We start from the raw sequence: 27,400 nt of genomic DNA on the forward strand, positions 1-27,400 counted from the left end.
GTTGGCTTAGACAAAATTTCTAGTTGACGTGATGAATGGCAGCTTGCTCTAAATGTAGAAAAATGTAAGTTAGTACAGATAAGCAGGAAAAAGAGTGCCATATTGTTTGAATACAGGACTGGTAGTGCACTGCTTGATACAGTCAAGTGGATTAAATATCTAGGCGTAACGTTGCAAAGTGATTTGAAATGGAACAAGTACGTAAGGGCGTCAGTAGGGTCGGCGAATGTTCAATTTCACTTTATTGAGGGAATTTTAGGAAAGTGTAGCTCATCTATAAAGTTGACCCAACATACAACACCCGTACGACTGATTACTGAGTACTGCTCGAGTGTTTTGGATTACCACCAGGTTGGATGAAATGAAGACATCCCAGCAATTCAGAGGCAAGCCGCTAGATTTGTTACCGGTAGGTTCGATCAGCAGACGAGTGTGGTCAAATGGGAATCCCTTGCGGGAAGACGATGTTCTTTTCGTGCAACACTGGTGAGAAAATTTAGATAACCGGCATTTGAAGCTCACTGCAGAAAGATTCTAGTGCCGCCAACGTACGGAGACTATTCAGATAGTAAGGTCCGCGAAATGGAAATCACAGCGAAAATTCGATGAAGCTTTGCACAGATATGTTGTGTCCCTAGTGTCTCTAGCATACCCAACGATCGCGTCACCTCGATCTTTCCAGTTCTGAGGGCACAGTATACACGTAAAAATTCCTAGAAAATAGTGTCTCCCTCCAATTATGAGGGCTTGGTGAGGAATTTCGCCTGACGTTGTACAGCCCACATAACATAACTGTCATGCGTGTCCTTCTTCATGACAATTATCGGCCGCAATCTGCAGGGGCAAATCGGCCGCACTCTGCAGGGGCAATGAAGATGCTCCTGCAGTGTTTTTGATGGGAAGTCTTTGATCATCCACAATACACCCCGTAATTGACTCCTTCAGAGTTTCATCTCTGCTCACATGAACCACTGGCTATGAAAACAACATTTTGCTACAGGCAACTAGCTGCAGACCAGCGTAGAGAATTGGCGAAAACACAGTCGGCTGCCGCCTATGACGAGTGTATTGGAAAGTTGGACAACTCTACGACAAATGTCGAAGTCGGAGCTGCAGCTATGTAGAGTAGTAGTTGGGAGGTGTAGCTAACTGTTGCTAGTAAAAGATTTTTGATTTTCACTGTGGTTTCCATTTCGCGACCGATCTCTTCACACTTAATCTAAGAACTACTAAGATAACGGAAATTACGGTTCGTACGGACACATATAGACAGTCGTTTTTCCCTCATCCTATTTGTAAGTGGAAGAGGAAAGAAAATGACTAGGAGTGGTACAAGATACCTTCCGCTTTGCATCATACGGTGGCCCACGTGGTACGTACACAGATGTAGGTACTGATCATCACTTGGATTTATGTAGTCACTGATCGCTTTGAGAAAAACAATGAACACAATTAGTAAATAACAGTAAGGTGTATGGACCCAAGACAACATAGGTTTTTTTGCGGATCACGGTGTCTTAAATGCAAATAATGTTTGGTATTATCAATTACTTAAGTCAGGAATTGACCACAGTCACTGGGGGGGGGGGGGGGGCAGCAACCAGGAGTTATTTAATGAGACAGATGAGACGTCTGCAGCTGTTGGACGGAAGGAATGATAGTTGCTTGGAACCTCTGTCTGAAGGCAGACCATGAAAGCCACTACAGCACGATCGCCAAGCGTCAATGTCTTACCGGACGGCAGGGATATATACACACTCCATGTTTTTGCCAGCAATAAGTATGCAAGTAATTTGAAGAATAAACATGCTTTTCAAAGACAGAGCCGATAAATGAACACGTACATCGGGTATGGAGCTTTCGGGTATTAGAGAAAATGTAGTGAAACAATAGTTTCAGAGAAAAACTTTCTTGGCGGATGTGTGTTTATAGAGTGGAAGGAGAAGGCGTTATGCAACAGTTACGAAAGTTGCTGGCAAATCATTCGAAACGTGCAAAGAAGAATCAGAGGTGGCCAATCGGATGTATGGACATACGCAAGGAAAACTTTGCAGTACACTGTGGGAGTCATCAGTCTAGTGTGAGACTTTATATGGAGACTTCAACGCAAGCTTTCATGAGAAACACTTCACTACTGCTCAGATGCCACTCAGTGATTTGGTTTCAGGTTGAGTGGTTGTCAGTGGGTCACAGCTAGTAGCTACCTGCCTACATCCAGCTCTGGTCACAGCTGAACCAAACTCATGCCCACTACAATACTCGAACCTCCTTCACGGAAAATAATGACCTGTGCACATAAGCCGACTGGTCACTGGGTCATGCGTGAGCCAAGGTTATTTATTGACAACTATATTAGCTAGACTCCTTCTCTAATTGAATTGGACTGCATTAACGGACCACTGTTACACTCCAAACATTTGAATTAGTTTGTATTGACCAATCACTACCCTCCTCTCACACACAGTGATAAATCGGAAATTGAAATGTTTCTTTCGGTCACTTTAACTGTAATAGCTTTCACATTTTTACTGTCAAGTTTGTTGACTACGTCTTCCATACTTGCCTGATTTCAGCACTCCACCGTCACTGATGAATTACTTGCTTACTGCCTTAATTTGCTACTTAATAACAATGCACATTGACTTAATTGTAATAAGTAATATGTAACATCTTTACCCAACTGGGTTCTATAAATAGGCTTCCTAGGCCTTACAAGTGTACAAACCTTTATATATGAAGTTCTCCACTACAGATCCTATTTAACATCCTCCGTAAAGTACATACCGAGCGGGTTTCTGCGTATTTTATCATTGTAGAAATAGCAAGAACCGAACACATTGCGCCGCGCGGGATTAGCCGAGCAGTCTAGGGCGCTGCAGATCATGGACTGTGCGGCTTGTCCCGGCTGAGGTTCGAGTCCTCCCTCGGGCATGGGTGGGTGTGTTTGTCCTTAGGATAATTTAGGTTAAATTACAACTCTACGCCGCGCGGGATTAGCCAAGCGGTCTCAGGCGCTGCAGTCATGGACTGTGCGGCTGGTCCTGGCGGAGGTTCGAGTCCTCCCTCGGGCATGGGTGTGTGTGTTTGTCCTTAGGATTATTTAGGTTAAGTAGTGTGTAAGCTTAGGGACTGATGACCTTAGCAGTTAAGTCCCATAAGATTTCACACACATTTTTAAAATTCTACTGTCGGGACATGTTATAGGAAAAAACAAATTTCTGTTTTAAATTAGTCTCCAGCTGTTTACGATAATATGCCTTGCTGTATTTGCTGGAATGCGTATTAGTTGCAGTTAACTGCTTTTGTACTGGTAATTTCAGTGGATATGAAGTTCGATAATTTACATTTCGCCGAATTGTATTTGAAATAGTTAACCTCTTTTCATAATGATCACTCCTTTAGTAGGGACACCAGACGCTATGTCATTACAGTAAGACTAATGATGTCTAGCCTGCTAGGTGTGGGTAAGATCAGCTGTTACTTTTGTTTGGGTAATTCAAAACAAAACAAAAACTGACTTAGGAGATAAAGGGCACAGGTTTAATTAACAGTAAGTATCCCTTTTGAAAGATGATGTTGCCTCCTAAGGCTGTTGCTTTGGATTCGCTGATTTTGCAATAACTTCACAAATATTTTTCATTATACTATCTAAATTCTCAAACCGCTAAGGAACTTTCTTGTAAGATGTTTCAGGTAACATCCTGTGACATAAAGCTTCTGTCAGAGATGATATTTATTGTGAGAAGTACTTTTTTTGGACGACTTGCTGTACATATATGTCATTGTGAAATATTGTTTTAGTGAGCTTTTTATTATGACATGATTAGTCCTGCAGTTATATTATTACACTTATGTCTACACCTTAAGGACACTTCATGTCTTCATAAAAAAAACTAGGCACGCAAATAATGTGTGTACTAAACAGTGCTATGGCACCACCGTAACACGTGACAATGCAACGGATACACAGCATGGACCTACTGGAAAATTGCACATGGATCTTGTGCGGCATTAATTGCGTATTGCGTCATTCAATCAGTTGCATATAAAACGTAAAAGCAGGATGTAATACTTTCGCGTAACAATTCGGGATGGATGTTCAAGTTTGTTATAACCCGTCCCCTATATTATGGGTGCTCTCTCGCGGTCAGCAATGCCCTGTATTGGCGTTATTTGGGCCTCAATCGCTTGGACTAGAGCATCCCATTCATATTAAACTGGGTTTAACTTCGGGAAGCAATCTGGCAATGCAAGATGCGTATTGCCCTCAGGTTCCAAATATTTGCCCACCACAACACCACAGTGCGGTCCATTAGCGTCCATTAGGTGGAATCCAGGACCCTACGCACCGCGAAAAAGGCTCACTCACCATGTAGGGCATCATCCCAACTTAGTGTCTCATCGGTTTTCAGCCATACAAGCTTGTGAAAGAGTGCACTTAATGTACTCTTGAACATGAGAACCAACTTTATGTAGGCGCATACAATAAACGACACCTGTGTGGCAGTCTCTGTGTGTCATCGTATTGTACGATCTGAAGTAAACCAGTTGCTGGAGAAGTATAAGCTTATTTGAGCACTTAAAACCAGTATTGCTTTGGAGCATTACATCGAGAGCTTATCACGATAGGGTGAAGAGTTATGTTGAATGTTATCCGTTTTAACAGAACGTACAAATAGTTATTGACCCTGCTGCAGGCAACAAATGTCGTTATTAAAAATATAAATTTCTTGAGTAACAACTGAAGGAGAGAACGAGAGAAATCATAGGATTTTAATTATAGTTTCTGGGGCTGCATTGTTTGCTTTCATGATAGCTTCTTACTTTTCAATCAAAGCGCTTACTACAGAAAAAAATTCTATCTCTTTTCTTCGTTCATTTTAAGATAATTAAACTAATCTTAGGAGTGTATCTTGCACTCACTCAATACGGTATCGTATGACTACCTCTTTCATTCCGCTCATCTCATATCACGTTTGCTTCCCCGCTTTTATTCTTAAAGCAATCAAGCGTACCGTCCTTGTCTGAGTTAGACATATTCGATGCACAAAACTGATGCGTGTAAAATTATCTTTGAACTGTGTGAAGGAGAAAGGGTTTCGTGTATGCTTGCACAAAACACTTGATCCTCTATGTTTGTGAAGCTTGCGGTTAATTGTGAGCCACGTTTAGCCGCCCTCGAACACTTAAGACAAGCAGACTCTCTCCGAGGCTGACCACCGTTGAATACTTTCTCCGTCCTGGAATCTCCTCTTAGCCATACGTCATTCCATATTAGCCCCACCACCCACCTCTCGCGTACTGTGACTGGCCTTTAATCTGCCAAATATCCGGTGACATTTAACGTCATACACCAGTGATTGCTCTGCCATCTTGCTTCCCAACGACTCTATTAACGGTTACTAAACGCACACAAAGCACAGTCATGGCCACTATAGTCAGTACAAGTATCTGCCAACACAGACTGTTGTTGGAAGACTAAACTGTTTCGTACTGCCATTTAAATTAAGTCACGTGTTTCCGTGTTGCTTCATCACTGTTTGGTCCGCACAATGTCACAATGATACAATGTTTTCTTTTTCATAGATCTCGGAGATGCCTTAACTTATGGACATGAATGTTTCTCACTTCACTTACATTTTCAGTAGTATTTCTGTATTTATTGGCTGTTCTTAGCAAAAGAGAACTCCCCAGCGATTGCCGATCCCAGCAAGGATGTCGGACAGCGACGTTTCCTACAACTCCTCTACCGTGGCAGTTTTAATTCACAAATGGGGTATGTAACGAAGATGAACCGAGGCCTGCTCGTCTGTTCTCCGCACGTAATGCCTGTCAGTGGCTGCATGTTAGTTCATGTACCCTGAGTCATGCAGTTGCTGAGATCTTGCTATGTGTCCATTTTTTACTATTAATTTTGCATTAAATTGTTACTTTGTGTGTACTGTATATGTGTAATCTATGTTTGCATACAACTTTATTTTCACTAACGAAGTTTTCTCTCGAGTTTCAAACGGACAAGCCACCAGATTGCTATGTGTCCATTTTCGACTATTAATTTTGCACTGAATCGTTACTTTTTGTGTACAGTATATGTATAATCTGTGTTTGCGTATAATTTTATTCTTGCTGCGTTTTTTTTTCTCAAGTTTCAAACGGACAAGATACCAGATAAGTCGCGCAATAGGGTACTAACTCACTCTAGAATGCAGCATTGGTGATTATGATAATATCCACCCGGGTTTCGATTTACTGTAGCAATGAGACAGTTCATTTCTGCCTTCGTGAGGACCCTAAAATATCTTGGAGATACTTCTACGCGTTCCTACCAACTGCATTAACGTTTGCTCTACCAAGGTAATTCATGGATTGAGGTCTGATCGTGTGACATCATGCGCCAGTTTCACGTGGTAACTGTGACGCACGAGGAAATTTAATGATTCGCATGGTGATTTTGTCAGTCTGGAAGGCTTGGTCCGTGACGTAAACAACTCATTACCCTCAGAACACAGCCTCCGCGTTTCTTGTCGCCTATTTCTCTCTAAATGTCACTTCCGCTAATTACGTTAACACCATCGTCTACGATTACTTTCCTACTTTTAACCAGTGTGTATGTTACGTTTCTGTTCTCTTTATTTCTGTTTTCCAGGTTGCGCTACAAGCATTTCTAGTATTTCGACCAAGTGTTCCATATACGTTCCCTCGTATTTGTGTGTTGTAATGTCTGTTTGTTGTTCTATTGGTGTTATTGAGCTATAAACATTTTTATGTGCAACTTTTCATTTCCGACTTCTTTCTACTTATTTGTGTAACATTTACTTTCTGTCAAATGCAGCGGCAGATGGCTGATTTAGATTACCCATTCTTGTGCTATAGACAATTTTTATATAGACACTTTTTTAATTTCCATTTGTTGTAGATTTTCAGCAAATTCCTTTGTAGTGCGGAAGGATATCAGCTATATTATACTTTATCCGATAGAGACAGCGACTGTTATTGACTTAGACAGATCCGTTGAATGTGCATGATAGGAAACTGTAAACACTTTTATTGCAGCAATGAGAAAGAGTTCCAAACAAAAACAAAAGCTTGAAATAAAAGTTAAGCCGCAAGACCTACAAGGGGTAGTCAAAAATATGCAGACACGAAAAACACAACACATTTCGCTGCCTAATACGGCGTAGGAAAACCTTATTTAAAACAGCTTCCAGGCGTCTCGAAATGGATATACACAGGTCCTGTACAGTTTTCGAGGGTATCTTATACCATCCTTCATGTAAAATAGTGGCAAGTTCAGATAAGGATGATGGAGGTGCACAGCGATCACGCATCCTTCTCACCAAAGTATACCACAAAGACGACTGATGACTGTGGCGGCCAGGGGAAATGCGACAAGTCGTCCTTGTGTCCACAAAACATGTCCTGGACGATGCGAGCCGCGTGAAGAAGGGCGCTGTCGTCTTGGAACACAGTATGGTGATACTGGGGAACAGACATCACCCAAAATGGTCACATAATCCTTGGCAGTAATTCGACCTTGCGGAGTAACCATGGGGCCCGTGGAATACCCCGATATGGGTGCACAAATCATCACTCAACCCCCACCATGTTTGACTCCTGAATGTAAACTCGGGCAGAAATTGGAAACAGTGTGGAACAGGACTCATGGGACCAAATTACTTTATTTCCTTGCTCCATAGTCTAGGTTTTATGGCTTCGGTACCATGTTTTCCTGTTACGGGCAATTGCATCACTGATGAATGGTTTTCGAATTCCAGCTCGCCCTACAAGTCCCAGCTTATGGAGCTCCCTTCGTGTCGTATTGGTGCTGACAGAGTTCGCGAATGCGAAATTCAGTTCCGCAGTAAATTTTGCAGCTGCCGTCCTCTTGTTTTTCGTCACAATCCTCTTCAGTGACCGTCCGTCACGATCACTGAACACAACTTTCGCTCGCGTTGTGTTTTAGTGGATGATGTTTACCGGTGTATGCGGTATACATCTTCGATACGTCGCTTCTTGAGGTACCATACATTTCGGCTTCCTTGGCCAGGCATGCACCAACCACACGAGTACCCACGTTCGAATTAACTTAGCTGTGACATAATGAACTCCCAACTATTCAGAACACTGTCTTGAGCACTTCTAACACTTGCAACGTATCAAGTATGTTGGAAGTTGCCGTTCGTGGTCGAATACAACAGCACAACGTGCAAGCATGGGTAGCATCAGCATTTATGTTCAAGGATGCATTGCTCGTGGAGTTTCCATATTTTTTTTCAACCCCTGTACGATTTTTAATAGATGACAACTCTTGAGTGTGGGTTTTGTCGTCATACAACACAAATTCTAACCCAGAAGTATGAAGCTATGTTTATGTTAACTGCTTCTGATACGCCATCCATCCCTGAGAAGTACTGTATCATTGTAACATTATCTGCAAATCCTGTGCAGAACTTTGAAAATAAAGAATCAGTGACTACCATCTTGACTGAATTAGTCTGCAAATCGGACTCGAACAGTTCCGTCGGAGAAATACTGACCACTAAATACAGTCGATAACGATCCAGTACATAATTACTGAAGGGCATGAGGGTGTCTGACGGGTGATATTGTACTGTAAAGTATGAGATGCGGTTCCTGACCATTATTTGCAAACAAATTTACTTCCACCTGCAGTTGCAATATAAATAATGGGTGGTTTCAGCCTCCTATGACTACATTCAGATGTGTAGACAGAAAAATCTAACGCGAGTACGGAGGAAATTAAATGTGTTCTTTCGAGACGTCTTAAAATACTTGTTAGGAGCTACAAAGTAGCTCGTCAAAGTTGAAAAGAATCTCCACAATCTTCATCACTGTAAGACTTGCAGGAAGGGAGGCCACTATGTTATTTTTGAACGTTACTCTTAGCACGATGGGGAAGGAAGCCATGTACGCATTTCTAAAAGAATATTCACATAGCCTTGAAATAATCTGTTGTTATTACATTAATACAGTTGTAAATATAGGACTTAGGATCATGAATCGAGGAGGAAAAGGTTTTAAATATTTTATTAATGAATTAAAACCTACAACCGTAGAACATGTTGCTGTAAATGAAAAAGAATGCAACTCTATTTCCTATTGAAAGCAGATATGAATGTATTTTCCTCGTAAGCTAAGAAAATTATTAAGTTAAACAACGTGTGTAACTGGAAATCAGTTTAATATCACTGCCGAAAGAACAAAAAGAGTTCGATCATACCATATACTTGATCTATAACGAGCCTCTTTGTTGATATTTATCGAAGGTTTACCCGCTCTAAAGACCAAACGCGATATGCTCATTAGTATCTCGTTGTTTCCTACAGTACTATCCTGCTTCCACCGAGGATAACTTAAGCCGACGTGTTTCCTGGCATCCGCCATTAGAAGTGACCTACAGCCTTCCTTCTATCAGTGGATGCATTTGCCTGTTAGTATTTAACACTTCTAGTGGCAAATGCTGATTAACTTTTTCATGTTTTTGACTTAAAATGTTTATAAATTCACCAGACAAAATATGAGCCACCACTGAAGCTTTCGAGTGATGGAGGTGGTGTGGAACTGCTACCAGGTAGTCATATGACTCTACTGCATATCTAAGTCATGACATTTAATGGTATTTCTATCAGTCAGTTGCGTGGAATCAGCGGAGTAAAGTGAGTCGGTGTGGAGACGCGATAGAAAGTCAGAAAGGGCCATCGCGTTGGGACATGCACATGACTATACAATGCATGAAGATCGTCTATCAGTGAGGACTGTCTAAAACGAATAGTGTACCACTCTTAGTCACGTAACACGACGTAGGAGCAGTGGTTGTAAGAAAGATGCTAACTGGCAGGACCGCAAACAAGTGTCACTGACAGTCGGTTTTACACACGACAGAAAATGTAGTTGTTCATGAATGCAGGTCTATCTCAACCAGTTTCCGAGGAAAGGTTGCGAAAGAAACTACATACACAGGACATTTGCAGTCCCGCACAAAAGTAACTGACTGGACGCGTCGGGAGTGGTCCTTCGAGGCGCAGTTTTGCCTCTTTTCAAGTAATGCAAGAAATTGAGTGCACTGACAGTTCTACGAGGCGTTTAACACGCGTACGTAAATGGTGTAATTCAGACCGAGGTCGTTTTGATATGTTTTAGGGATGTTTTGCGTGCCATGACTTAGCCCTACTGATTAAACGGGATATTTATTTCAACAGTATCGGTGATCAAGCGTTGCCCTTTCTTCTCCATGTTTATGATGAGTACCCTGTGTACACTCCCGTCTTCCAAGACGGCAACAGCCGCGATCACGGGGCTGCATGCAGACTTTCCTGGTGGCAATCAGGCACAACTCGCGCACTCGACTAGTCCGCTCAATTACCCGATCTTAATCCTATAGAAAATTTCTCTAACCATACGGAATAGCGGATGAAACGTAGCAATCACCGTTCCCGACATTTGGCAACTCTGCGACATCTAATAATGAATGAGTGATATCAGCTGTCTATCGCATACCTGAAGAAAGTGGTCGTCTCCCTCCCCCGGCGAACTGAAGGCGTTGTCAAGGCTGGAAGCGGTATTACAGGGTATTAGCGTTACAATTTTTTTCTCTGGTGTGCTTGCTTTCTTGTGTACACCAAGAACCATTACGGTTTGGATTATTCATTTCACAACAGCACATTCAATGATTGTAGGTTTTACGCTAAATTTACTCTATTTATAAAAATTTCAATATATGAACGACCTGGATGCGTGAATTTTCTTTTGCACAACCTGCTTTCATATTTAGATTACAATAGTAATCGCTTGCCATGTCAAAGATGCGAAAATGTCTTTCCAGAAATGTCACATGATTTCCTTCCAAACTATGTAGCTTTCCGTCTGCGTAAGTAATTCCGTTGCCTCTATCATCACAGAGGTCACTGAAATGAAAAAAATTATGTTCCGATCGTAGAGAGAAATAATTAGTTTTCATCACATTCGGTCGCTGACTCTCTCACACATATGCACATATACTGATATCTTTCATTTATGTACAGGCAAACGAAAATCTTCACGGTTGCATAAGTGTTAAGTTAGTAAATTTAAATGAACGTAAAATAACTTAATGTGCCGACAGGGTTCACTTCTAACGTTAAGGCGATGGTCTTTAGTGCTGGTACTGTGTTTTCTTGCAGAGGAGGAAGGTGGTATTGCGGGACCGTGTGAGGAGCATGAATTGGAATTCCTTGAAGCTCTCGAAGCGGCTGGCGACGATGACGATGTCCCGTACATCGATGCCACCAACGGGGCAGACTTGGACACGAATGTTTGCGCCAGTAGGGAGGAATTATCCGTCGTCAAAAGCGGACCTCAGCAGGAGGAGGTGGACCGGGTGGAGACGGAGGCGACCACGCGGGACGATTCGGGAGATTTCCTCGAGCAGATGACGGAGGACACACCAGGTGAAGAGGTGCCGGAGACCTACTGCGACATCATACGCCAGGTGCTGCCTGCTTTCCTCATTGCCGGCACGGGAATGGTGTGCGCAGGGCTCTACCTCGATCTAGTTCAGGTATGTACAAAGCATGTGATTTAAGTTTAGGCAAATCCCTCAAAACGCAACTCAGGTGATGAGTTGTATTTCATTATTTAATTAATTAGATGAGTAACCGGTGTTGCCTGCGTATGTATTCCAATTCTGTTACCCCCTCTCCTCCTTGCCCCTCTCTCTGTCCATCTTCCCTGCCCCACTCTATGTTCATCTCCTTCTCTCCCCTCACTCTGTCCACGTCTTACAGCCCCACTCTTTATCCATCTACTCCTGTCCCTTTGTCCATCTGCTACGCCCCTCTTGCTCTGTCCATATGCTCCTCCCCAGTTTCTACCCATCTGCTCCTCTTCCACTGTGCATTTGTTATTCCCGCCTTTGTATATTTCCTCCTCCCCTCTTTAAGTCCATCTCCTTCTGTTTTCTCTATCTCCTCCTACCCACTATCTCCTCCTCTCCCGGAGTTCGATTCCCGGGGACGTTAAACACTAACCACCACCACCACCATCGATTCCCGGCTTGGTCGGGGAATTTCACCTGCCTCGAGATGACTGGGTGTTTGTGCTGTCCTCATCATTTCATCATCATTCCTGAAAGTAGCGAGATTGGGCTGAGCAAAGGTTGGGAATTTGTATGGGTACTGAAAACAGCGCAGTTGAGCACCCCACAAACCAAACATCATCATCCTCCTCCTGCTCTCTCTCTCTCTCTCTCTCTCTCTCTCTCCATTTCCTCGCCCCTGTCTCTCTCCACAGCTCGTCCTCTCTGCTCTCAATCCGTCTCCTCCTCACCTTCTCTCTGTCCATCCTCTCCTCTTTCCTTTCTCTGCCCCTTTCCCCTTCATCCTTTCTCTGTCAATATTCTCCCCCTCCCCCCTATCTGTGACTACCTCCTCCTTCCCCCTCTCTGTTTGTCCATCTCTTCCTCCCCCTTTTCTCTCTCGATGTTATCGAACCCATTCCAATACGAGGTTGCTGGTTCTTACCCACCCCCCCCCCCCCTCCCCGTCCCTCCTCCCCAGTATTTCGTTCCAGGTAATAAGTAATACGTGTGCCAAGTTTGGTTGAAATCGATCCAGGGGTGTAGTAAGACTTTTTTATCTGTTGCATTGCCCAAAAGAGCACATATCACATATATTTCAAATATATGTAACATGTAGCACACATATTTCACCTGTATCTCCAGCGAATTTCGCCATGCAGTTTCGTTTTCACGGAGCTCAATGTTAATGATGTTACACTCCTGAACTACATGTCGTACAATGACATAATTTCCTAGGTACATTCAGCGCAAAATGTGGATACTGTCTGCTACATTTTTTGCGAACATAATAGTAAGGAAGTAGTGAATTTATACGTCACGTATGATGCGGCAGTTTTTCACACATCTCAGTATTCGTGATGTCATATCTCCTGAACTATGTGAACTATGTGTCGTAAAATCAAATTAATTCGCAGCTGCATTCAGTGGTATACGTGAATTAAATGTATCTCGAATGTAGTTAGTAGTAAAGAATTAATAAATTCAAACGTAATGGCTGATACGGCAGTTTTACTGCGTGAACAGTAAATATGTAGTAAGCGATACACTTTTTTTCCTTTCATAATTTCGTGGTGGATGTCAACGATAAAAAGTTTCGTAAAAGTCTGAAATTATATTTAGATTTGTTCAAGTCACTAAATGCTCTCATACTCAAATTCTGAATGAATAAATTCTGGGTCCTCTCGCGTCGTGGTCTACACTTCCTCTTCACCGTCATCCTCCGCCTTTGACAGGCAGGTGATTCTTACCTCCACAGCGATTCTTTACAGACTTAAAGTGATATGTATACCAAGTTTGGTTGATATCGGTCCAGTGGTTTTGGAGGAGATGAGGAATATACATACATACATACAAAATTACGTTTTTATTGCCTGTATGGATTTGTATTCAATTGGGCATGTGTTTCAATGACTCAGCGTTATACAATACGCCATAACACGTCCAGACTGTATTTTTAAAAAAATGCTAATAGAAAATGGAACTAAGGAAAAGTTAAATGACAATTCCACTGAAAACATCAACAGCACCAATAGCAATAAATTTGTTTTAATTTACTGTATTTTATCGCAGTAATGAGCAAGCAAAAGTGAAGCTTCTGTCTCTCATTTTTCCACTAAAATAGAAATATAAGCCGAGGGATCCTTGTACAACTTTCTGCATAGCTTCAGTAAAAAGCTTAAGTTACAAAGAGCGTATACTCACTGCAGCCTACCTCTAGCTGAGTCTGTTTTCGTGGCTTACCCGCGTAACGATTATGTCTTTCATGTTGACATACTGTCTGGAGTAACTGTCAGTATTTTGGAATTTAGATCGACGGAATTGTTGTAAACACTATTTCTATCGTTAGTGCTCTCCTTCCATATCCATGTTCCGTATCATATCGGACTACTTCAAGCCCTCTGAAACACCAATCCTTATCCTAACCAAATCTCGTTAAGAGCACATACTAATATTTGATATTCAGTTGTGAATTTACTAAGGATTACTTTACTGATTGCTACTAAGAGTGCATTTCATGAAGAGTTATTCTTTTTTATGCATTACTTAATACTTTCCCTCTTATTGGTAGTTCGGAGATAGAACTGCACTCATATATTTTATTTTAGGCCTTAACATTGTTTATCTGAATCTACTCACGATTATCAGATGTATTCGTTGCGTGGTCACAGTAACTGCGGTGCTCAAACTAACTGACAGTATTTGATGTACATGGTAATCATTAATCCCATAATGCCGTACGTTGTGGTGATATTGAGGTGGGTATGGATTCCCATTCGCTGAACTGAAGACTGAAATAGTTCCGTGCAATTGTGAATGGTACTGTTCTACGGGTCGCATTGGGACTGCTGTTACAAAAAAAATGGCTCTGAGCACTATGGGACTCAACATCTTAGGTCATAAGTCCCCTAGAACTTAGAACTACTTAAACCTAACTAACCTAAGGACATCACACACACCCATGCCCGAGGCAGGATTCGAACCTGCGACCGTAGCAGTCCCGCGGTTCCGGACTGCAGCGCCAGAACCGCTAGACTGTTGTTACAGATCATACGTTTTGATGCGACCTGTAAAGTTTTCACTTGCTGACAGCTTCTGTCCCCCAAAAAGAACGCTCACTTTCACTTGTCGTGGTCGCTTCCTCCCAGGTGCGCCTTCGCACCGTTGTTGTTGTTGTTGTTGTTGCCTTCGTCGTAGTCGTCGTCGACGTCGACTGCGTCATCTCTGTGACCAGTGCATGCGTAGAAACTAACCGAACTAAACACTGCAGTAACAAAATCGTAGCTTCGTGGTTGTCATATTCGTTTTTCCGGTGTTCCATGTTAAAGATAACTGCGTTTGTCTGTTTTGGCCTGTCAGTGTGTGTTAACTAAGCGAACGGTGTCAACTGTCTTGTATACACTGACTCGGGGGGCTAGATACGACAACGTTACAATATATCCTGTTCCCAGTAAGATAAATGCTTCCCGTTAAGTGATTTATTGCTCTTATTCCGTTAATCTCCTTCTGTCTAGTAAAGCACGTGCAAATCCTATTTTTTTTCTTCGTGGGGCTCTGTCAGTGGAACCAAATCTGTTAATTTAGTTTACTTCATTGCCGTCTTCAGAGCGAAGTGAGCTTACGTCTTGGTAGGTTATGGCTTCAGCTGCTGCTGCTCCAGTGCCTTCCATAGTTTTAAAACTGAATCACTGAAGATGTATGTGACTCCACTTGCCACCTTACTCAATGCAAATACTCGAATTGTGTCCTCCTTTTTGACAAGACATTGATTACATACAAAGAAATAGCTTAGTCACAACTTCACAATTTTCTGTACTTAATTTTAATACACATCATTACTCGGATTATACAAATGTACTTCACATTACTTGCAAAATTTCTTCCTCAGGAAACATCGTCTCCACATTATGGATAATATATTGCCTTTTTCTCATAAATGCGAAATATAGGCCTCTAGTTTACGTATACTGAAAAAGGAACTTAGCATCAATTATTTGACGGACAGTGCTGATGCAGTATAGACTTTAGCTTGTAGACGGACAGCTGACACATCCTAACTTCTTTGCTAGTAGTCTTCACTTACACTACGAAGTGACTTTCCTAATTACATTGAATGGCTGCTAGGCAAATCTTCCTTGTTATTCACATCGCGAAGAGCATCCCCCCATACTTCGTCATCTTCCGAGTGAATGCTGCTGAACTAAGTTGATTCACGCCGTCGCCATCAGCTACATAAATGTTTCCGCTGAAATAATTACCACCTTCCATGGTGAAGATGTTTAACGGAAATTTTATTTCCTACCAATAACTTGCTGCTGCGCTTGTTATGCAGTTCAAATCTGTGCTGCTACCTGCGGAAACTAAAATTTGTGAGCGCGAACGTAAGCAGGTTAGGAGCGCCGGAAGTAGAAGGGTGATTACTTTAAAAAGGAAACAGTCAATTTCCTGCCCCGTTCTACTCTAGTCCCAGCTTGTGCTCTGTATCTCACAAAATCGTCGTCGGCGGGATGTTAGACCGTTCCATGTGGTATAATGGTACATTATTTTCCACGAATAAGGTACTGTAGAACCCTGTATAAAATGAATTCTAACATGGACATAAAGCGCTTCTGGATTGTCTCTTTCTAGAGGTGAGAAATGTGTCCTGAAACTTCGACCGTACCGTTATGTTACAAAGTAAATTACACAACGATCTTAACTACCATAGCTGTCATGTATTTCACATCGTCCGTCAATATTCACGCATCCTTCAGCTTATAGAAGAGAGCCGCAAGAAGCAGATTTGTTTTTCAGCAAAGGAATGTGTAAGATGGTGACGAAAAGTGGAAGAGGAAATGTCATTTTCCGAAATTTCAGCTCCGAAATACACTGAGATGACAAAAAAAAATGGTATCTGGAGCTAGACGCATTGGGCATTACATTTCGAAAATGGTTAGGGAATTCAATATTCCGGGATACACAGTGTCAAGAGTGTGCCGTGAATACCAAACTTCAGGCGTTACCTCTCACCACATATAACGTAGTGAGCGACAGCTTTCACTTAACGAACGAGAGCAGCGGCGTTTGCGTAGAGTCGTCAGTGCTAACCGACAAGTAACAATGCGTGAATATAATGAATCAATGTGGGACGTACGACGAACGTATCCGTTGCAACAGTGCAGTGAAATATGACTTTAATGGGCTATGGCAGCAGACGACCAACGCGAGTGCCTTTGCTAACAGCAAGACATCGCCTGCAGTGCCCACTTGGGCTCGTGAGCTGTACCGTAGACGACTGGAAAACGGTGGCCTGGTCAGATGAATCCTGTTTTCAGTTGGTAAGAGCTGACGGTAGGGTCCGAGTGTGGCGCAGACTCCACGAAGCCAACGACCTAAGTTGTCAACAAGGCACTGTGCAAGGTGTTGGTGGCCCCATAATGGTGTGGGATGGGTTTACATGGAATGGACTAAGTCCTATGGTCAAACTGAACCGGTCATTGACTGGAAATGGTTATGTTCGGCTACTTGGAGACCATTTGAGTCATTCGTGGACTTCATGTTCCCAAACAGCGATTTCATGTCACCGGGGCACAATTGTTCGCTATTGGTTTGAAGAACATTCTGGACAATTCGAGCGAATTATTTGGCCACCCAGATTGCCCGACATGAGTCCCGTGAACATTTATGGGACATAATCGAGAGGTCAGTTCGTGCACAAAATCCTGTACCGGCAGCACTTCTGTAGTTATGGGTGGCTATAGACGTAGCATGGCTCAATATTTCTGCAAGGGACTTCCAACATCTCGTTGAGTTCATGACAGATTGAGTTGCTGGACTACGCACGGGCAAAAGGAAGTCCAGCACAATGTTAGGATATATTTCATGACTTTTGTCATCTCAGTATTGAGAAGTGTGATCAAGTACCAAATCCCAACGTTTCCTGTGAGCAGCAGAACCTAATGTCAGGATGTCAGAAGCAAGCCCACCACAACTCTTTCGAAACTCGATGGAATTAACTTACTTGTCACGTTTTGTGGAGAATCGTGAGAATTTAATAAATGAAACGAAACTTGGACTACCATTTTTGCCTCCGCATTTCTTTGCTGTAACATGTGTTTCACGGTGTCTATAATAACATTATTATGCTAGAAGCGTATGCATTTAAGAGGGCGAGTGTATAATTGAACCGCACAGAGAGAGATAGACATACAGAGAATTCTTTACGGCTTTGTTAATTTGATCTCAGTCTCTGCCGCACGTTAAATAATCCATCGGTTCTCTCTTCCATGTCTGCATGGTATGACAGAAGGATTAGAGTTCAACATCTCATCAATGACGAAGTCATTACGGAAGAGATAGAAGCTCGGATTGGGAAAGGATAGGAAGGAAATCAGCAGTGTCCCTTTCAAAGAAACCGTCCCAGCATTTGTCGTAAGTGATTTAGGGAAGAAACCATAGAAAACCTAAGTTTCAATCTCTGTAGAGTGTTTGGCCCCACTATCTTACCACTATAACAATTTGCTTGGTAATTTCTAATAAGGACTGCTTCTCTTTATTATGTTCTGTCATATAATTGATACACAGAATATACTGCCGTTATCGCTTGTTCATGTAATATTTGTCGTATTTTCTTTTTATGTCACAACAATAATCGCTTCAATAGTAAAACAGAAAACATCTGGTGTTTAGTGCATGTCCAGTGTGAGTTCTATCGCAGGGTACTGAAAGTGCTTATAAAAACGAAAGTTAGAAAGTTTAATATTTATAAAAACTAAAGCTAGAAAGTGTCAGCTGTTTTACTAGGAGACAAGTATTTCTAGTTCTTCATAGTGTCCTTTAGCCTAGATATATCTGTTTCTGAAACTATAAGAGCATCAAATCAATCTGAGAAGAATGAGCTGTGCTCCCATACAATGCGACACATTTAGAATCTGTCAGTCGTCAAAGCAGTCCTGGAGGAGTGCTGTGAATGTTTCAGATGCGATTATAGCAGCTTTATGAAAAGGTGGTATGTCGGAAACCTAAACTGCGAAAACGAACGTTAAGCTCAAGAGACACGCGTAATATTGGCAGAGAAGATCAGGAACGATCCTGACTAAACGATTACAATCGGTTCCAGGATTGTGTAGCTCTATTGGAAACTTGTTTTGAACTACACATTTTTTTTTGTTTCATTCTTTTTAGAAGAATTGGCAATGAATGCAACTTTTCACTGAATTGAGTGATTTCAAGCTGCGCTCAAATGTCTAAAGGCTGAATTAGCAAAAGAAAAGTTGTTAGGGAATCCTGACCTCAACCAACAATTCTCTCTGTGTAATGAAAGCGGAAGGTAGGGTTTCTGGGGTGAAGTCTTTCAGCTTGTTATGGAGAGAGATGAAGTACGCGTCAGCACACCGCTTCCGTAATTCGGGGGTATGCGTCGGACTCGATTCGTATCCTCCCGGTGGACTTCCTCAGAGGGCTGGTATGCCGGCCGGGCCGGATGAGGGTTTTAGGCGATTTCCCACATCAGTCAAGATGAATACCGGGCTGGTACCCACGTCCCGCCTCAGTTGCACGATAGGAAAACATTTCGAAAACATTCTCGCCCTGTTACATGACACAATGCTAGACGCAGACAGATGAGGTACACAAATTCCGTCCCGTGGACGAGAGGAAAGTGGACGAGGGGCACACGGCCACACTACACCACTAACATCGCCAAATCGAAATTAACATGTCGACCACGTGAAAAGACGCGTTAAGGCCAGGAAAAGAAAAAAGAAGCAGAAAAGTAACAGAGAACCTGAATTTCACTAATAAAGTATTAAATATAAATTCCAGTCTATACCGTTAATACATGACTTGTCTAGTTTCAGTTATTCATGATTCCATTCATCAAGAAACTGGACCGTACTCACATGATTGACACTGATCATTTGCCTGTTAAATCTCCAAAAGCTGGCAGAAAGAAATCCTTATCCACCAGTTGTGGATACTCTGCTGTAGTGGCTGCACACAATGATATCTCCTAAAACGCTGAGTATACTATAGTGCTGTCTCTGTGAAATGTGCTGATTCATAAGAGAGTAGTATATGTTCAGTAAAATTCTCAGGACATAATGACTTTTTATGTTTCTTTTTATTTAACCTTCTTTAAGAATTTTGATCTAATTGATATCGTCAAGTGTAATTTTAAAAGTAACTTATACACGGGCGACTGACGTGTTAGAGAAAACATGATTATTTATTGTATAGTAGCACGCGCTATATACAATCTGCTCAAAAGCATCTGGTCACCTATTAGTGAACATTAACAGAGGATGTGTCCTTTCTTTGTCTTTATGACGAATTGAACTCTGTTAGAGACAATTTCAATGAGGTGTCTGAGTATCTGTTCAGGACTGGCTGCCAGTTCTTCTTCAAGATCCGAAACCAGAGGAGATAGTAATTTTGCACGCTGGAGTCTGGAGTGAAGTCGACGTTCTAACTCGCGCGCAAGATGTTCCATTGGGTGCAGGTCGGGCCTCTGGGCAGGCAGGTCCGTTTCAGGAATGTTATTGCTCACAGAACATTGCTTGGCAGATGCTTTATGAGAGGATACATTGTCATGCAGATACAATCACCGTCTCCAAACTGTTGCTCTACTGCATGCTGTACTCGATGCTGTAAAATGTGTTCATATCCATCTGCATCTAAAGTTTTCTTAAGAGCAATAGGGACGCCACGCCCTAACCACAAACAGTTAATACTACACATTAGGTCTAGTTCTTTCTAAGTAAGTTCTTTCAAAAATATTCTGGCGTATTTTTATAACAGTAAGTCATAAATATTGACACCAAGTCTGTACTAAACATTTATTTATTTTTTCCATTCCACAGTAGCCTGTTACCTATAATTTAACAACAGCTTATATTGATTATTCTAACACAAGTTATGCAATACACATTAATACTTCATTTTATTCCACACAATACTACCTCCTATCACCACAACTATATCTGTTATTAACAATAATTATTTAAAAAACACTATTTCTGCTATGAATAGAAACTAAACCTTCTACCAAATCTATGTCTATATATGTAATGGAACAGACAAAATTAATCAACAAGTTGATGCATGATTTAACGACCTAATGTGTGCTAGCACAGTAACACACCACATATGATACCAAAATCTCTCCCCAACCTATTCACTTCCCCATGCACAGAAAGAAGATTAACACTGTCCCTTAACAAGTGATTCATATCACTAACTGACAACCCAAATAATAATGGCATAAATCTCTCGTGATAAAACAAGGCTTGGAACATTTAATGTGAGAAATTGTGGGCTGTGTACAACGATTTTTCAACAAGAGAAAAAGCCTTAACAACAGCAGCAGCGGTGAATTTGCTGCTAGTTATAGCTCAAGAGGAAACAGATATGATCGTAGAGCTCCTGCCTCAGAAGGAGCGGAATTCAGACGCAGCAGTACCAGCTTAACGTCTGTACACATATTGTAATCATCCTTTACATAAGTCGTATTCTTACGTGCTTCTGTCTAGAGGTGAATAGTAGCTGTTTATTTAACCGTTTTTAGTAGTGCTATTTATTTTGTTGTAAGGGTTTAAATATTTTTTATCGTTTGTGTAGACTGAGTTCAACTTCTTGGGTTAGTGTTACATTACCTCGGGGTACAAACAAAAATTGATTGAAAATGGATAGGGGCAACGCCTGTTGAGTACAAATGCAGGGGTACCTGGACGCTGTCCATAAACACCTGGAAGCTGTGTTGGCCATGGTCGACAAACTGTAGGCTGTTTCCCTGGGCTGCAATGACATCGCGGCACCAGAGACAATCGCTTTGGCACCTATGGAGCCTATAGCGTCCCCTGAGCTCCTTGATGCAACTGCGTCTTTCGATCGTTATGTCCCGAGTTTGTGACACTTGCACGGAGTGACACTTACGCGTAGAGGGAATGTATTGACATTTGTACAGGACCCAGGACACTGTAGGTAATGGACAGGGTGTTCCAGAAGTGGGATACACCGGCGTGTCCGCCGCTACCTGCGACGTATTGGGGGAAGGCCAAAGATCATTTCTTGCAGAAAGTTACCTGTCCCCGCAACAGTTCGCAGTGTGCTCCGCTTTCACCCAGAATACAGTACTGCTGTTGACCTCTGACTGGCAGGCAGTGTTACGTGCTTCAGAGCTAAGATAATAGAGTTCACCGAGACCACCAAAGGGAAGACTTTACTAATTTACAACGGGCTTCAGTATATAGTGGACTACACAAACAAAGAAGAAGTGACTTACTGGCGTTGTGTAAACTTTAAAAAGAATAAATGGAAAGGAAGACTATCGACGAAAAATAACACAGTTTTGGGGAAGGTACCCATTTTTGTATTCCAGATGAAGCAACAAATTAAGTGCAAAAACTTTTTGTCAGCGTAGAAAAAAATGGTTCAAATGGCTCGGAGCACTATGGGACTTAACTTCTAAGGTCATCAGTCGCCTAGAACTTAGAACTACTTAAACCTAACTAACCTAAGGACATCACACACATCCATGCCCGAGGCAGGATTCGAACCTGCGACCGTAGCGGTCGCGCGGTTCTAGACTGTAGCGCCTTTAACCGCTTGGCCACCACGGCCGGCTGTCAGCGTAGAGAAACGGGCAAAAGAAACAGACGCTACAATTTCATCAACTTATGTTGAAGAAGTAGGGCAGCTCTTCAGTCGAGACTACGGCTTAGTAACATAGTTACCCTCTCACAGAAGTGCGAAACATTTGTTACATCGCATTAGGTGAAAATACACTGGAGTCCAAAATTAAAGTCACAAACGAAAATTTTGTATGTTTGGGTTTATTTTGCCACAAAATCGTATAAACAGGTGATAGTAAAGTAGAAACAATGTAAAGAACAGAGAATGTAAACAAAATGCTCAGCGTTTTATTCAACTTAATGGATTTTTACACACATTCCGACACTGGTTAATGTGCTCAGTATGGGGTGTGACCACCTCTGGCAGCAGTACAGGCCTAACAACGATGGAGCATGCTGTGAACGATGTAATCAGTCTTATGTTGAGGCAATGACGCCCGTTCTTCCTGCAAAGCTGCTCGCAAGTCCTGGATAGTGGTTGGTGGATGCTGATGTGATGCACCCCGTGTTCCTAATGCATCCCAGACATGCTCTATGGGATTCACATCGGAAGAGCGAGTAGGCCACGCCATGCTTGCAATATGTTCCGTTTCCAAGGAAGCATCAACCACAGTACTCTATGAGATTATCGTCCATCAGTACGAAGTCTGGGCCCTCAGCACCTCGCAACAACCGTGCCTGAGGTCCAAAGAATCTCGTCACGAAACCTGACAGCAGTTAAACCTTCCCGAATCATCCGTACAATTTCGTGAAGAGCTATTCAAGTGGTCAACATAATCCCGGCCCACACCATTAGGGATCTTCCTCGATATCGATCTCTTTCCAAAATTTTTGGGTCCCGAAATCGTATTCCACATTTCCTCCAGATGCAAACCCGTCGAGAATCACTCTCCAGACTAAACTGGGACTCATCCGTGAAAAGAACATCGGCCACAGTTCGACCGTCCAGGTGTCATGTTGACGACTCCTCTCTAGACGATCCCTTCTGTTAAGACGTGTGAAAGGTCCACATACAGCAGGTCTCTGATAGTAAGGGCCACTCTGCCCAAGCCTTCTCTACACCGTTTACCTCGATACAACACACCCTGTGGATGCTGCGAGGTCAGATGCCATTAGTCGTGCAGTACTAAGGCGGTACCGTCGTGCTCTTACAGCCAAATAACGGTCCTCTCTTCCTATGTTACACGTGGTCGCCCTGCCCTGGTCTTCGGGATACAGTTTAGGTCTCTATAAACTGTCGCCACGTTCAAGGAACGACAGAATGATTCGCGTTAAGCCATTGGACCACACCAGTTTGTGAGTGTCCTGCTTCCATTCTTCCTATGGCTCTCCACTGCAGAGAGTGTGTTAGGCGTTTTCTCTGTGCCATACTGCTCCGTCTGTGACTGTGTATACAGCGACTGTGGATGTGGGACTACCCAGCAAACACTACCCCGTTTGATGGGTGACCTGACGTCATCATTGGTGTAGTTATCCGTTGACCAGAATGCCATCTTCCGTGCAGAACATGGTCGTACGGATATCTGTTGACAGTTTTTATGATTATATCGTGAATTAGACACAGGGTGGGGAAATAGTGGTTTGCTGCTTTAATCCTGGACACCAGTATATATGTGAATCACGTAAGATCCACCGGTTCCGAAGGAATATTCTTTCAAAAAAATAATTTACTGATGAATAATGGTAGAAATTTTTTACTTGCAGATGAGAACAGGAGACCGAATGACAGAATACTGATGTTTGCCAGCTAAAAGGCAAAAGCGTGTTTATCAAACTGCGAATCATTCTTTGTGGATTGAATGTTCAAAAGTTCGAGCAAGCAGTCTTGGCAGTTGTTTATACTCCACGCCGACCTTAATAGTTCTTGGGAGGAAACAAACACCATTCCAGGTGTTAATGATTTGCTGCCAAATAAAAAGCGAGGAACATATGAACGTTTCTTTTTAAGCTGTTAAAACTAACGTTCCTGGATGGAACTCTGCAAGTCTGATGACGGACTTCGAAACTGCCATCTTCCAAACAGCTACGAGTATGCTTCCTGGAACAGAGAAATCCCTCACAAAAATACACATACTATTAGGAAAATCAAAGTACATTATTTGATGTTTGGTAAAATGCTATCACGTGACACCGTCTACAATGCCGCAATGAATTCTTAGACTACATTTAACGTTACCCAGGAACAACGACGTGGACGTAGTAGTAACGTGTTCCCTTCGGTGTGTTTGATTTTGATGAGTCCCCTTGCCTATCACTATCTGAGGGTGCTTCATTACTGTGAGTCCCCTTGCCTCTCACTATCTCGGGGTGCTTGATTGTTGTTAGTCCCCTTGCCTTTCACTATCTCGGGGCGCTTCGTTACAGTGATTCCCCTTGCCTCTCACTATCTTAGGGTGCTTGATTACTGTTATTTCCCTTACCTCCCACAAGCGTTTCAGTGTAGCAAATGTTAGAAATGTTGTCCGTTGTTTCTAATGCACATTGCAGCTCTGTGTCTGAATGACAATCCGACATCTATTAGCGTCTCTACGCTAACGTTTGCACATTCACTGCGAATTCGCCGCCGCATATCTTCGGGGGTTGTTGGTACTTCCACGTAAAATCTCTGTTTTAGCCATTCCCACAGGAAAAAATCGGCGGAAGTCAAATCGAGTGAACGTTCAGGCCACGTTTGAGGATCTCCTCGTTCAATCCATCCACCCTGATAGTTTCGATTGAAAACTTCTAGAGTTAGTCTGAATAATGCGCTGGGCATCAATCGCGTTGAAACCACATATCCAGTCTCGTTTAAAATGGAACATCGTCCATTAGTATGGGTAAAACATTATCCACGATGTCAATGTACATTTGACTAGTCAGATTACCTGCTATGAAGTATGGGCCAATGACCTGCGTACCTAAAATATTGCACCAGACGTTGACACTCCATGGGCGCTGATGTTCAACTTGCCTTACCCAATGGGGATTCTCTACTGACCAATAATGCATATTATGTCGATTCACTTGACTACGATTCGTAAAATTTGGTTCATCGGAGAAAAGTATCTCTGAAATGAAATCATCATTGAATGCCAGTTGTTCCTGTATCCAGTTGCAGAAATTGAGGCGATTGTGAAAATCGTCGCTATGCAGTTCTAGATGCAGCGATAAATGAAATGGATACAATTTGTGTATGCAGTATGCGTAGAACACTTCTTTGCAAAATTCCTGAAGCTCGCGCAATTTACCGAGAACTAATATACGGATTTGCAGCAACCGCAGCTAAAACATTCACTGTGCTATTTTCGTTTGTCACAGGTCATCTCTAGGTTTAACACCTCCCGTTTCAATGAACAGGTGGACAATAATGCGAAACGTCGTTGCAGACCGAACATTCCTATCAGGGAACAGAATAGCATAGCTTAGCATACCTTTGAGAAGCTTCGTCAACATTTCTTTGAGCCCGAAAGTACGCGGCAATGATATCGCCCCTCTCTCCAGCCATTAACATAGGGGACGTGATGTCTACAGTCCGAATCATTGGCACTGTCTGACCGCGGGCTGAGTGTATGATAGCGGTCTGTGCTTCATTCGATTGTAGAAGCTTTCACATGATAGCATTATCAAAAATATCAAAAAGGTACTTCGACTGTCTTAATCGGATGTCTATTTGTTTGAGATAGTACCGTTTTCCAACAATTGTCATCTAGTTTCCATAGATGGCGCTGTAATCGGCACACATGAATATGGGGTGACAATTGTTGCAAAACTGTAATATCTCACAGAGATTAATGCTTGCAGTCACCATTTTAATCAATGGTTGTGCTGCGACCTCGTTCCAGCCTACAAGGAAAAAGAGGAAATACAGTGGTACATGAGAATTTGTTCCACTGTAGCACATCTACGCCTGGAAACGTTGGGTGATGGTTGGCTGTGTATTCAGGAGAGCGCGCCTCAAAACCAAAAGCTTCAGCGCTTTTATTACTATTTTGTGGACCAGTCCAAACTGATGGGACCATTTGTGACTTGTGTAGCCTACGCACAAAAGTTAGTGTGACGAAGAAAATGTCTGAACATTTGAAAATTAGTATACAGGGCGAAGCATTTAAAACTGTTCGTTTGAATAATTGGCGAAATACACAGGTGTAGACCAGTCGCTCGATAACGAACATAATTATGCCAAGACAGATGAAGAATTACAGTGCAAGGTGCCATCTCACACAAGACTCATTGCAGTGGACTTTATGTATTCTCTTCTGCTGACTTTTTTATTTGGATTAGAACCGACCCAAAGAACATATCCGTTAGCAAGAGAAATATTAAGCATTACAGCAAAGATGGCGTTCGGCCATCTTCTTGTTCTACGTGAGTAATTTGAGCATTTCAAATCCAAGGCATCAACTCCTCCCTTAGTCACATTGTAAAAGTCTACAATTGCAGGTTTCTTCGATTTTTGATTTACAGACACTTCGTGATGCATGGAAGACAGTAAAACTACACTTTTATACTTCTTGGGAACGAATGATACCAAGGTCTTGTCCCTAACAAATCCAAATAATGATGACTCAGTGGGTCTTCTTTTATCAGGCAAAAACTGACGAGGAATTTCTCTTTTGCTTTTTCGTACAGTACCCACGTATGTTAGTCCTCGTTTCAGTAATTCGTCTACTAACTCAACAGACGTAAACCAACTGTCTCCAGTGATATTCCTATTAGCTCCATAAAATGGCTCTGCAAGTTTTAGCACATCCTGTGTTGGCATTGCCAAAGGGATATTTCTTTGGGCAAGCGGTTTTCCAGAGTATATAAACGCATTACATAAGTAATGAGTTTTCGCATCGCAAATACACTGCATTTTTAGGCCATATTTTCCAGGTTTACTTTCGATAAACATTCTGAATGAGCACCTTCCTCGAAATTTTACCAACATTTCACCAACACATAAATATTATGAACAAGAATAGTTCGCGCTCCATAGCTAATAAACTTTTCAAAAATGCCTCGTATGAAAGCCACTTTATCTGTAGATTTTCTTTCTTCTCGTGCGCTGATGTCATCAAAGATTACATTGAAATGAATGAATAAAAATCTGTTTATCTCCATTACACCTCGAAAAATGTCTCTTCCAAAAAAGTCGCCCATAGCGATCTAACATTATCATGATTTGACTTGAATATCGACGTAAACAGAAGTAATCCAAGGTAAGATCGTAACTCACAGCAATCAATGTTGTTGGCAT

At 42.2% G+C, this 27,400-nt stretch overlaps 1 protein-coding gene across 1 annotated transcript in view; it reads left to right on the top strand.

Moving 5' to 3' along the window:
- The first annotated feature begins 11,110 nt into the window (after nucleotides 1–11,110).
- Nucleotides 11,111–27,400, top strand: part of LOC126184273 (solute carrier family 41 member 1-like) — a 180,135-nt gene continuing 163,845 nt past the window's right edge. The window contains exon 1 of the mRNA XM_049926646.1: nucleotides 11,111–11,557. Within this exon, the coding sequence (XP_049782603.1) occupies nucleotides 11,111–11,557 (447 nt within the window). The remainder of the gene's footprint in view (nucleotides 11,558–27,400) is intronic.

The sequence above is a fragment of the Schistocerca cancellata genome, chromosome 4 (assembly GCF_023864275.1).
Source record: "Schistocerca cancellata isolate TAMUIC-IGC-003103 chromosome 4, iqSchCanc2.1, whole genome shotgun sequence".
NCBI lineage: Eukaryota > Metazoa > Arthropoda > Insecta > Orthoptera > Acrididae > Schistocerca > Schistocerca cancellata.